Source organism: Prunus persica, chromosome G8, assembly GCF_000346465.2.
Source record: "Prunus persica cultivar Lovell chromosome G8, Prunus_persica_NCBIv2, whole genome shotgun sequence".
Lineage (NCBI taxonomy): Eukaryota > Viridiplantae > Streptophyta > Magnoliopsida > Rosales > Rosaceae > Prunus > Prunus persica.
In genome coordinates this window covers 9,269,635-9,281,973 of record NC_034016.1, presented here as the reverse complement: position 1 = coordinate 9,281,973, position 12,339 = coordinate 9,269,635, and the positions used below count along the sequence as shown (strand labels likewise).

The 12,339-nt window shown below is 43.2% G+C and overlaps 1 protein-coding gene and 1 pseudogene across 1 annotated transcript; one reads left to right on the top strand and one right to left on the bottom strand.

Annotated features, from left to right (window-relative positions):
- On the bottom strand, positions 1,302 to 6,392 carry LOC18766463 (annotated as a pseudogene).
- Positions 10,515 to 11,930, top strand: LOC109950835. The gene is made up of 2 exons (XM_020570975.1): positions 10,515 to 11,072; positions 11,223 to 11,930. The coding sequence occupies exons 1-2, from the start codon at positions 10,515 to 10,517 to the stop codon at positions 11,928 to 11,930; spliced, it is 1,266 nt and encodes a 421-aa protein (XP_020426564.1).

Below are 12,339 nucleotides of genomic sequence, written 5' to 3'. Positions count from 1 at the left end.
CCCCGCCTCCCCAAGATTTCTTCCCCCACGCAATTTCTTCTCCCCCACTACACCCAGATCAAGAATATCATTTGAAACTGGATCCTGTAAGCTGCCCCTATCGCATCTAGAAATCTTCCACTTGCTTGTTCGAATGTCACGACCTACCGAAACCATCTCCATTCCTTTCTATTATACCCTCCATGAGGTAGCCATTGGCAATCCTCATTGGTGAAACCAAATTGTCCTCAGACATATGTCTAGGAAAGATTGGTCGATAGGAAAAATTTGAGGCCGTTGAATATACACCACACCGCAATTTATCTACTATACACAAACCCTAGATATCCTAAACACACACACTCTCTCTCTCTCTCTCTCTTGGTTTTCTCTGGAAAGAAACAAGGGAAAGATCTAACAAGCAAACCCTCAATTTCTGATGGCAAACTAAAACGACGCCCAAAAATTTCACGAAATTTCTTGAGAAGAACCTTAAAGCAGCTAGAAGGAAACGAAAATAAAAACAAAGGTACCGAAATTTATCTACAGGATAAGAATCAAAGAATTTACTCTTTTTTTAAATTTGGGTGAGGCAGAAGAAATTAGGTGGGGGGAAGAAATTTGGGGTTTAAGAAATCTGGGGAGGGGGGAGAAATTGGGAGGAAGGGGGAAGAAATCGGGAGAGAGAGAGAGAGAGAGAATCTTGGTAGGGTTTTAAATTTTTTTAAAATATTTAATTTAATATATTGAATTTTTTAAAATAATTAAAATAATAAAAATTTTATAAGTTTTTTGTCCACGTGGAACCCCACTTCAATTAAAAAAATAGGTCCCACGAATGCCACATCAGCATTTAACAGATTAACTAATGGTTTGGCTAACAGAGGGGTTAAATTGTATGGTTTCCATGACGTTGAGTATGTACTCGTAAATGTCCCTAAAATTGGGTATGAACTTGAAATGACCTTATAGGTTGGGGGTTTTGTGTGGTTTGTCCAAAAATAATTAAATTATTTTTCGGGCCCAACTCTCAAATAAAATCAGCTTGAGTACTTTTTGTTAGAGAAAACCAGCTTGAGTGCTTTTTTTTAAGAAATATCCCGCTCAAGCACTTTCTGTTAGAGAAAACCCGCTTGAGCATGTTTTGTTAAAGACACTTGCAAAACTGTAAAAATTCGTTGTGCGACAAAAATACTTCATTTGCTTTCAAACTCCAACAAGTATCCTAATCAAGTCTTCGTTGATATATTGGCCTTTTGAGCTTTTGTTTTTTGTTTTGTTTTGAGAGATGCCTTTTGATCTTTCGATACACTAAACAAGGAAGAAAAAATGCAACTCAAATGCCAAAACAATTATTGTAGATGGCAATACTTGCCACTGATTTATAAGTACGGGAAGCACACACTACTTTTCTATAAAACAAATTGCAAAGTTCAAAGCCCTTAGCCATTGATAAAAAATGAAAAACAAAAACAAAAACATAAGCTGAGGTGTGAGAAAATAACAACATAGAACCCCCTGGATCAGGGTTGATTATCTCTCTAGCTACTAGGGTTTTAATGGCTGCAGCAGTACATCTTTAACCAACTTCTCCAAATTCAGTAATGAAGAACCCCTTGGACCAGTAGCTTCCTCTGCCTTTCGCTTCCACTCCATGGCGTTCTTTCTCATCTCTTTCCCTTTCTCACCCGACATTAATTCTCTCACAAGCTTCTCCACTTCACTCCTCTTCACATTGCTATCAATCTCCAAGCCAACTCCCCACTGAGTGCACGAGAACCAACAGTTCGTCTGCCGGTCCGCGAAGAACGGCCATATAACCATTGGCACTCCAGCACTCAAGCTCTCAATGGTGGAGTTCCAGCCACCGTGTGTCAAGAATCCTCCTATAGATGGGTGGTTGGTTCAGAACTTCCTCTTGTGGTGCCCAACTGACCAACAAACCTCTTTGTTTCGTTTCTTGGGCAAATTCCGATGGGAGAATAGCAGCGTCACCCTTCACAAGGTCAGGCCTAATAGTTCACAAAAAGGGCTTTTTGCTATTAGCAAGACCCCAAGCAAACTCAACAAGCTGTTGGGGTGTCATAACAGTAATGCTCCCAAAATTAACATAATCCACCGAGTCGGGTTCCTTGGAATCCAGCCATTGTAGGCACTCAGGCTCTTCTTTCCAAAGGCTGGAACCGATCGATGACGATATAGCATTCTGGGGAACAATCTTGTTCACAAGCAAGTGATTGGGGCCAATGGTGCAAATTGGAGGAAACATTGAAGAAAGAGCCTCCAACACTTTATATTCCAATGTGTCATAAGTGTTTACGATGACAGTAGAAGCTCTTTCTACCTCTTCCATGGCGAAGCTTAGCATCATGTCTTCTGCATCTGTGGTACGTACAAAGCTTGGGAGATCTTTCGGACGAATCCTTCATTCCTGGAATCCAGTCTATCGTGGTGTCCAAATACCCGTTTGTTAGAGAAGCCTCTCCTGAAAAAGCATATATAGAATTTGTCATAGCTGCTTACCATTTCTATATCCCAAATTAAATAACAAAGATATAAGAATTCTTTCTTATAGGCTTAATATTTAGCTTATTATCACAAAACATCCTTAAGATTTACAAAACTATTAGAATGCATCCTTAATATATTTTTGTGTCATTCGTGGTCCTCAAGGTTAGTATGTGTAATCACAAATAGTCCCTGCCATTAGGTTCCGTCAAAAACTCCGTTAGTTTGATAACATAACATACATATATATATATATATACAGTCCCCTTCTACTGAGGGATCCCTCAAATAATTTTATTTGAGGGACGCCCTTTAGGGTACTCTATAATTTTTTTTCCAATGATCCAAATCATCTATTTTTTAGGTCTTCATTCATAGATCATCCTTACAAAAAATTAGACAAATCAGAAACCGTTTCAACATCCAATTGTGTCCTACAAAATCAATGAACACGGTGCTTCAAGAAAGTACTAAAATTTCAATAACTCAATAGAATGGTCAAATTATATCGGATTCAAGTGATTTTTTGTAGAGATGATCTTTGAATATGTATATACAAAATAGACGGTTTGGAGAAGATCAAAACCTAAATGTGCCAGGGGTTGATCATCGAAGCCAGGGACGATGAAGGAATTTGAGCGCTTTTTGAGGGATTCCTTAATGGAAGCTCTCTGTATATATATATCACAAAACATCCCTGAGGTTCACCCACCTATCACAAATGGCCACTACGAAATTTTTTAATTTTTTATATTTAAAATTCATAAAATTTTGGTTTTCTTTTTCAAATTTTATTTTAAATTATTTATAAATACATATTATATTTTAAATACATGTGACACTATATTATTGTAGATGTGGGCTCCATATATATGCCACATCAACAAACTAATGGAATTTTTTTAAAATAATTTAAAATTCATAAAATTTAAAAATGAAAAAACTAAGGGTTTCCGGTTCATAAATGATCCTCAAGATTAAAATCCTTCTATGAATGGTTTTTTCATTTATAAATAATTTTAAAAAGAAAACTAAAATTTGAATTTGAAATGAAAAAATTTTAAAAAGAAAACTAAAATTTGAATTTGAAATGAAAAAATTTTAAAAATTCGTAGGGACCATTTGTGATAAGTGTGTGAACCTCAGGGATATTTCGTGATATATATGTATGTCGTGTGTCATGGATCGCATATAAACAAGTGCTACCATGACTCCGTTGGGACATCTATGCGTTTATGAGGCAGTCTAAGTGTGGACGGGTGAGAGCTTAAGAGCTAGAATGGTTGGTGTTAGGTGGGTTGCACTTGTGAAGGGTATTTTAGGTATTTCTGAAGGTTACAGGAGGATCTTGGGGCAACCAATAATACCAAATGTTCGTGATGTTGAGACGAAGGAAACGCAACTGACGGTTCGCCATTCGGAGTTCGTACGAAGGAGTTATGCCCAATTATGACTCCTCGTACATAGGTGATGTTCTCTCCTTGCAGAATGCTAAATGTATAAAATGCTATATAGGGGATGACATGGTGTCATGCTCTCCACCGCCCCTGGTGCTTACACCCTTGTGGCACTAAGCAAGCATCCTTATGACATTGGACGTAGTCATAAAGGCAGGCATAAGATTGTTGAAGGATAATCTGTGTCTCCGAGGGAAAGGAATTCCCGAGGACAATACGATCACGCGAGGCCGTTCGTATTGCGCATCGTTGGAAAGAGTGAGGTCAACATATGGCATTCGCTATGCCATCGGCTAGCGAGACATTTGACAATACTCGATGGACTTGGCTTGGATTCGGCCTTGTCTAATATTGAAGGAAGATATTCAGATGTCAGTACGCATGGGTTGCGACCCCATGCAATGCATAGATGGTTATGTGGGACATTCGAAATACATATGTTGCCAAGGCTTAGGCGACATGCAAGCATAAGAACTTGCGTGTATAGCTTGAGGATGTGGGCTATCGTGGACGCTAAAGAAATGACCGACAGAAGTGTGGGTAAATCAATGGTGTGTTGGATCGCTATGTCTTGACTTGGACATGAACGAGACATGAGTAAAGCATGCGACGTGGTCGATGCAGTTGGCGTGTCTTATGCAACGCTTGATGTATGGGCGTCAAGGGTTCATTGCCGGATGCGGAGTGATTGTATTGTCACAAGGTAGTGTGACTCGTTGTCTAGTGGAAGATGACACTTGAAGGTGAACCTCTCGCGGAGTTGTGAGAGTCATGAATATCATGAAGTGGGAGAAGGCTGACTGGGATCCGAAAGGGATTCTGGGCCTCACAGGTATGCTTTGAGTGGTGAAATGTGTGTTTCGCTTCCGCCGCACCGTGTCGCTCAATCATCCAGTGACACATGTCAATAACCTAATGGAATTTTTTACGGAACCTAACGGCAGAGACCATTTGTGATGACACATACTAACCTTGTGGACCACGAGTGACAAAAAAAAAAATTAAGGATGCAATCTAATAGTTTTGTAAACCTTATTGTAATGGCCATCTTTCCCATCAAATTACCGACGTGGGCTTCAGAGCATCACATAATTTGTTAGATGAGAACCATATCACTTCCGAAGTTAACAAGAAAACAATAAAAGCAATATATATAATATACAGAGAGTTTCTATTGAGAGATCCCTCAAATTAGCTTATTTGAGGGATACCCTCGTAGGGCTCACTCCATATTATATTTCACTAATCCCAACTATCTATTTTGTAGATACTTATTTAAAGATCATCTTTACAAAAAAATCACTTGAATCCGATATCATTTGACTATTCAAGAATTATTGAAATTTTAGTACTTTCTTGAAGCACCGTGTTCATTGATTTTGTAGGACACAATTGTATACAGAAACGGTTCTGATTTGTCTAATTTTTTGCAAGGATGATCTATGAATGTAGACTTGAAAAATAGATTGTTTGGACCGTTGAAATTTTTTTTGTAGGGAACCCTAAAGGATGTCTCTCAAATAAAATTATTTGAGTGGTCCTTGAATAGAAGGGGACTGTATATATTATATATATACAGTTCTTCTATCATCCGGATCCGTATGTTATTACCGTGAGGATGCCAATATAAATAAGGAGGAAAACAGAGAGGAGTAGTATTAAGTTTTCAATCTCATTTTCATAAGGCTTTTGGGAATGAAAATTGCATGGATAAAAGAGATGAAAAATAATTAAAAAAATAAAGTGGGGTGAACCTTCTTTTTTTTTCTGGGTCGTAAGGAGGGTGAATGATGAATATAATAGTTTGCCAGTCCCTTAATTTTAATTGCTTTTCATATATCAACCAAACCAATACAAATAATAATATCACAAAATTTCAATTTTACTGTATTAATTCGTGCCCTTTATTTTTCATGTAACATAACATGTACCTCTGAGTGGTGTAAGACCTTTGTCAATAAGTTGGCGGTACTGCGTGTAGCCCATGAAGCCGCATGAACTTGCAGTCCAGAACAGAGCCACCGGAATTCCAAGATCTTCATCAGCTTTCATGGCAAATGACATGACACCATTGGAGACAATACAGGTCACCGTTGGGAGAGCCTTGTGAAGACTAAGGTTAGCCAGCAGGTTGCGAAATGGTCCTAAGCAAGTCTTGCTTGTGGAGTCGCAAAGAGACGGGATGTCTTGCGTAGCGTTAGCGTCTGTAGGGGGCAGACCATCGGGGATGGCTTCAAAACTGAAGTCCTGGGAGACGTGGAGGGGGGACGGGCCTCGGGATTTGAGAATGCGTTTGTGGTTGTCCTCACTGTTGACAAAGGTTATGTGAAAGCCTCTGTGATGTAGGAGCTTTGCTAACTTCATCATTGGGCTTATGTGACCTTGAGCTGGGAATGGGAGACACACAGCATGAGGCCTCTTGCTAACTTCTACTCCAACGCCATCCATTTTCTATTTCTCTCTCTTTTCTATCTTAATTCCTAGCTCTTAGGGTACTGTGTGTGATTCAAAATACTACGAGAGATATAAACTTTATAGCAAATCTAGATCTACATTACATCTGTTCTCTTGGCAGTATACATATATAATATTCGAGATATTTTTACCACCATGATCTAGTTTTAACTTCTGTTGGTAGTTTTATTGTTCCCATCTAAATTATTGGATTGGACTCAATGGCCCTGAATTCCAAGAGATATCGAGGAAATTTCATGTGCCTTCATTTTCAGAGATATCACGTCCACATATATATCTTTCATACACAACATACACTATTAAAAAAATAAAAAATAAAAAAAGTTAATACACTCCTTTATTATAGGGTGTGTTTATACCAAAATGAACAGCCAATGAGGGCCAGACACGTGGACAAGATTGGGTCTGACCATGGTCTGTCTTCGGCACCTTGCCTACCGATTCATCGATTAGGGCAACCCCCTTTCTCCGGACACGTGGCAGGTCCACAATCGATGTCTACAGTCCCACATCAAAAATCTACACAACTTGCACACCTCCTAAGGTTTATAAAAGAAGCACAATTCCCCAAAATGGAGGTAATCAGAACTTACGGTATACTGCCTATTGATCTGTCAGTTCAATCTTGCTAAATCCGTACTTACTTAAGCATCGGAGAGCCTTCGACCGGTACCACACCGGTACCTAAAGGTCTTACCGAGCATGTGTTATCTTGCAGATCACGTGCTTTACCGAGGTCCAAAAGTATATCGAAGGCCCAACATCACTAAGTTGAGCAGAAAAGTACCGAACCATTTTTAAGCATCAACAGTTTGGCGTCGTTTGTGTGAAGCGAAGAAGATCTGAATCAGCCCACCACCCTAGAACACATGGGGACCACTTCAGTACCAGTATTTCCGCCCGAAGAGGGGTTACCATTCGGAATGCAGGGTGGAGCTAGCCCAGCGCTGCCCCCATGCACTCTGTTCGGCAATTCGCCCATTATGCAACTCACCGCCGAAGCCGAGCTTCTGGCCCAAATCACTTCTCTTCGGCAGAACATGGCTAAGTTGCAAGAACATAACAACCACATATCGTCCAAAGTGGAATAAACCCAGCAGTTGCTCAATCAACAGCAAACGCAGAATATCCAAACCACCCAATCGTCCCAGAGTCTGCAGACTCCTAGTCGGCAGAAGAAGGGCAGGAAGGGGCAAAGGCAACGTCTGCTTCCTCCAACCAGTTGGTAGTTCCGACACCCAGAGATCAGCCCCATCTACCGAATAAAGTTTATGCCGATTACCGTCATCGTCTTAACGACAAGGAGGTCGGCAGACAACGATCTCCGATCAGAGTCAATGCTCGACTCCAAGACTCACGATTGAAGGTTTTGGGAGGCAAGCCACCGATTCGGAAAGTTCGAGGCTTACAATCCACCCCCGAATCAGACTCTAAGTATGTCCCTTCCAATACCAGCAAGCCTACCTACCGTTCGGCAACGCCAACGAGGTATTCGGAGGCCAGGCCGGTAAGCCCACAGAGACGTTCGGAGGACTATGGCTCCCAGGAAATACCTGGTCGAGATCCCGTCGTCTGACTCCTTTTTCAGAAAGTCCAGAAGATGCAAAAAGACCGAGTTCTTTCTCAGGAACCGGACTGGGGAAAGCTTCAGCCAGGACCATTTACTGAATGAATCAAGCGCTCACAGCAGGACAGAGACATACAGCCTCTACGTATACCGTTCTACACTGAGGTGGAAGATCCCTTAATGCATCTCTATTACTTCCAATCGGCAATAGGATGCAAGGGACTCAGCGACGAAGGGCAATGCATGTTGTTTCCGTCCGCGCTTACGGGGGTGGCATTGAATTGGTTCTACCGTCTAGAGCCAGGAATGGTAGACTCCTTCGACGAGTTAAAGCAGATTTTCCTTAACCACTTTATGATTCAGACGGACCGTCTGTATTCTGGGATGATCTGTACACGATTTAGCAAAGAGAAGATGAGCCCCTGAGAGAATATGCTGCAGGCTTCAGTCATGAGTACTCGAGGTGTCCAAAAACGGACGACAGGGCAGCCTACGGCACCTTCAAGAATGACCTTCGGTCCTCACACTTTCGGTACCTCGTGCACAGTAGCAACTGGCGCACCTATGATGAGCTGATGAAGTAAGCGGCAATTCATGCCAAGGCCGAGTGTTTCAACTCAAAGTCTGGGCCTTCGGCTCGGTAGGAAGAACCGGCGTTGAAGAGTTACCCAGGGCAAGAATCTCCATACGCCCCTAGAAGAACTGGCGAATCCTCCTCATGGCACAAATGGAAAGATGACTGAGACGCTCGGCAGGGGCACTCAAAGAAAGGGAAAGGAAAATAAAGTTACACAACCACCGGGCGCCCTTATTGAATTACGACCACAGTCAGGAAGTATTTACCCTGCTGAATACCACCTACGAGGCCGTTTTGATGAACGAAAATGAGATAATACCCAAGCCGAACCATCGAAAGCCGAATCGGCAGGACAATCGGGATATTGGCAAATTCTGCTGATACCACCAGCACAACAGTCATAACACTGAGGAGTGCATAAGCCTAAGGAAAATCGTCGAACGTTTAATTCGGGAAGGGAAGCTAGATCAGTACATCGCCAGACCGCCACAGGCACCGGTCCCAAAAGCAAATCGACAGATTAATATGATCAGCACCATCAGCGGAGGTCCCACACTAGAGGTTATGTCCAATCAATCGGTAAAGCAATATGTACGAGCTGCGCACTACCCTCAAGTCTTCGGCATAGAAGCTGATCGGCACCACAAGGTTCCAAAGGTAGGGTGGGAACCCATCACATTTTGTGAAGAAGATGAAGAAGGGATCCTTTACCCCATGATGACCTCATAATTATTTGAGCTGAAATCACTGACGACGATATAGGACAGGTATTGACCGACACTGGAAGTTCGGTAAATGTAATTTTTGCCGATGCTTTCAGAGGAATGGGAATAGCCGATAGCTGGGTCAATCGGCAGATAACACCACTACTTAGTTTCTCCGGGGATCTGGTCCAGCCAGTTAGTAGTGTCAGTCTACCCATCGCCTTCGGCGTTGCCCCTCGAAAATCAATGACCTATGACCAATTTCTTATCGTCGATGGCCCGACGGCATATAACGTCATAGTCGGACGAACGACACTTATCGAAATCAAAGCGCACCTGTCGCCCCATATGCTGCTGATGAAATTACCAACGTACAACGGCACAGGGGCTATCCGAGGAGACCAACTCAGTGCACAGACGTGCTATGCGACGACACTAAAGTTAGTAGCCACTAAACCTCCCAAGGAGACCATGTCTGTCTTGGGGGCACCGAACGATAACAGGCCCATTGACGACCCAAGGGACGAAACCCCAACACCGCAGGCACAACCCGCCGAAGAACTAGAAACGGTGATACTGGACAAAGAGCAACCTGATCGGTGCATCAAGATCAGCATCACACTAGCCCCGTCTCTCTGGATGCAGTTTATCAAGTTCCTGCGGCACCATGCCGAGGTTTATGCCTAGTCTTATGATGACATGCCAGGCATATCCCCTGAGGTCATCAGCCACAAGCTCAGCATCTCCCTTGCCTACAAACCTGTGAGGCAAAAGCGCCGTTTGTACGATGTCAAACCGTAAAAATCCACGAGTACCGAGGCTAATAAACTAAAATCCATCGGCTTTATCAGGGAAGCAACGTACTCTATTTGGCTAGCAAACTCGGTAATAGTACGCAAGGCGAAAGGCGGGTGGCGAATGTGCTAAGACTATACTGAACTGAACAAAGCCTGTTCGAAGGATAGCTTCCCGTTGCCCCGGATCGACCAGCTCATGAACGCAACTACCGGTCACGAGCTGCTGAGCTTCATGGACACCTATTCGGGATACAACTAGATATTCATAACCCTGCCGATAGTGAGCATACGGCATTCATCGCTGACCGTGGATTGTATTGTTACAATGTCATGCCGTTTGGCCTGAAGAACGCGTGAGCAACATACCAAAGACTTGTTAACCGAATTTTTGCTAAACATATCGGCAGCATCATGGAAGTGTATGTCGATGATATGTTGGTAAAAAGCCAAATGGCAGGGGAGCACCTAGACAACTTAGCCCTAATGTTCGGTATACTAAAGGACTACCGAATGAGACTAAACCCAACGAAGTGCGCCTTCGGTGTGTCTTCGAGTAGGTTTCTCGGTTTTAGGATGAGTCAGAGAGGGATCGAACCAAATCCTGAGAAAATCAAGGCCATAATCGATATGGAAATGCCGAAGACACAGAAGGACATTCAAAGCCTTACCGGGCGAGTCACGGCATTAACACGCTTTATTTCCAAGGCTACAGATAAGCGTGTACCATTCCTTAAAGCCTTGAAAAGGGGCAAACAACATATCACATGGACTGCCGAATGCGACAAAACATTTCAAGACTTAAAGAACTACATGAGCAGGGCACCGCTATTGTCAAAACCACTTCCTGGGGAAGTTCTATTTCTCTACTTTTCGGTATCCAGCACTGCCGTCAGCTCGGTCTTGATGCGGAAGCCAGAGAAGGCAGAATTACCGATTTTCTACGTCAATAAGGCACTCCAGAGCACAGAGCTTTGGTATCCTCCCCTGGAACAGTTAGCCTTGGCTCTCGTAGTCTCAGCTCAAAGACTTCGCCCATACTTCTAAGCGCACGAAATTACAGTCTTAACCAACCAACCGCTTCAGCAAGTACTCTAGAAACCAGAAACATTCGGTCGATTAATCAAATGGGCAATTGAGTTAGAAGAGTTTGACATACAGTTCAAACTAAGACCCGTGAAGAAAGGGCAGGCCGTCGCTGACTTAATCTTTGAGCTTACACCTTCGGTGGCACCGGAGCCAGCCAGTTCAGACGCTGATGCCGGGGAACCAGGCAAGCAGAATGCTGAACACTTCGACCCTTCCGTTCCCGTATGGATTCTGCATGTCGATGGCTCAGCAAGCCAACAATGTTGTGGAGCTGGTCTGGTGTTAACTACTCCAGATGGAGCCAAGGTCGAATATGCCCTCCGATTTAATTTCAGAGCCTCCAACAACGAGGCCGAGTATGAAGCTCTTTTGGCCGTCCTTCTGCTCGCCAAGAGCATGAGAGCAAAACAAATCAGCATTCACAGTGACTCCCAGCTTATAGTGAATCAAATAACGGCAGACTTCGCAGCTAGGGATGCCTCCATGATAGCCTACCTATCAACCACAAACCGACTCCTCGAAGCATTTCAGGCTTACGAGATTCGGCAGATCCCCAGGACGGAAAACAGTCATGCCGATGCACTGGCACGACTAGCTTCGGCAATCAATGACAAGGTCGGCAGAAAAGTGCTAGTGGAGATCCTATCTCAAGCTAGCACGGCAACTTCCGAGGTATGTACCGTACGGTACGAAAACACGTGGATGTCTCCCATCTACGGTTTCCTAACAAACGGTACACTGCCCTCTGACAAGTCACAAGCCCGAAAGCTATGGTACTGATCAACAAGATACACAGTTATCAACGACGTCCTCTACAAATGCGTCTATACTACACCGTATTTGAAATGCATCATCACCAAAAAAGGGGACTATGCCCTTCGAGAAATCCACGGGGGCTTATTTGGTAATCATTCTGGATCCCAATCGCTCGCACATAAGACCTTTCGGCAAGGGTATTATTGGCCGACTATGCACCAGGACACAAACACATTAGTAATGAGGTGCGACAAAATGCTAACGCTTCGGCAACATATCTCACGTCCCTGCTGAGCCTTTAACACCGATCGTAAGCTCATGGCCTTTCACCCAATGGGGACTGGATTTGATCTGTCCAATGCCGCAAGGCAAAGGCCAAGTCAAGTATATTGTGGTTGCTGTGGATTATTTCACCAAATGGGTGGAGGCCGAA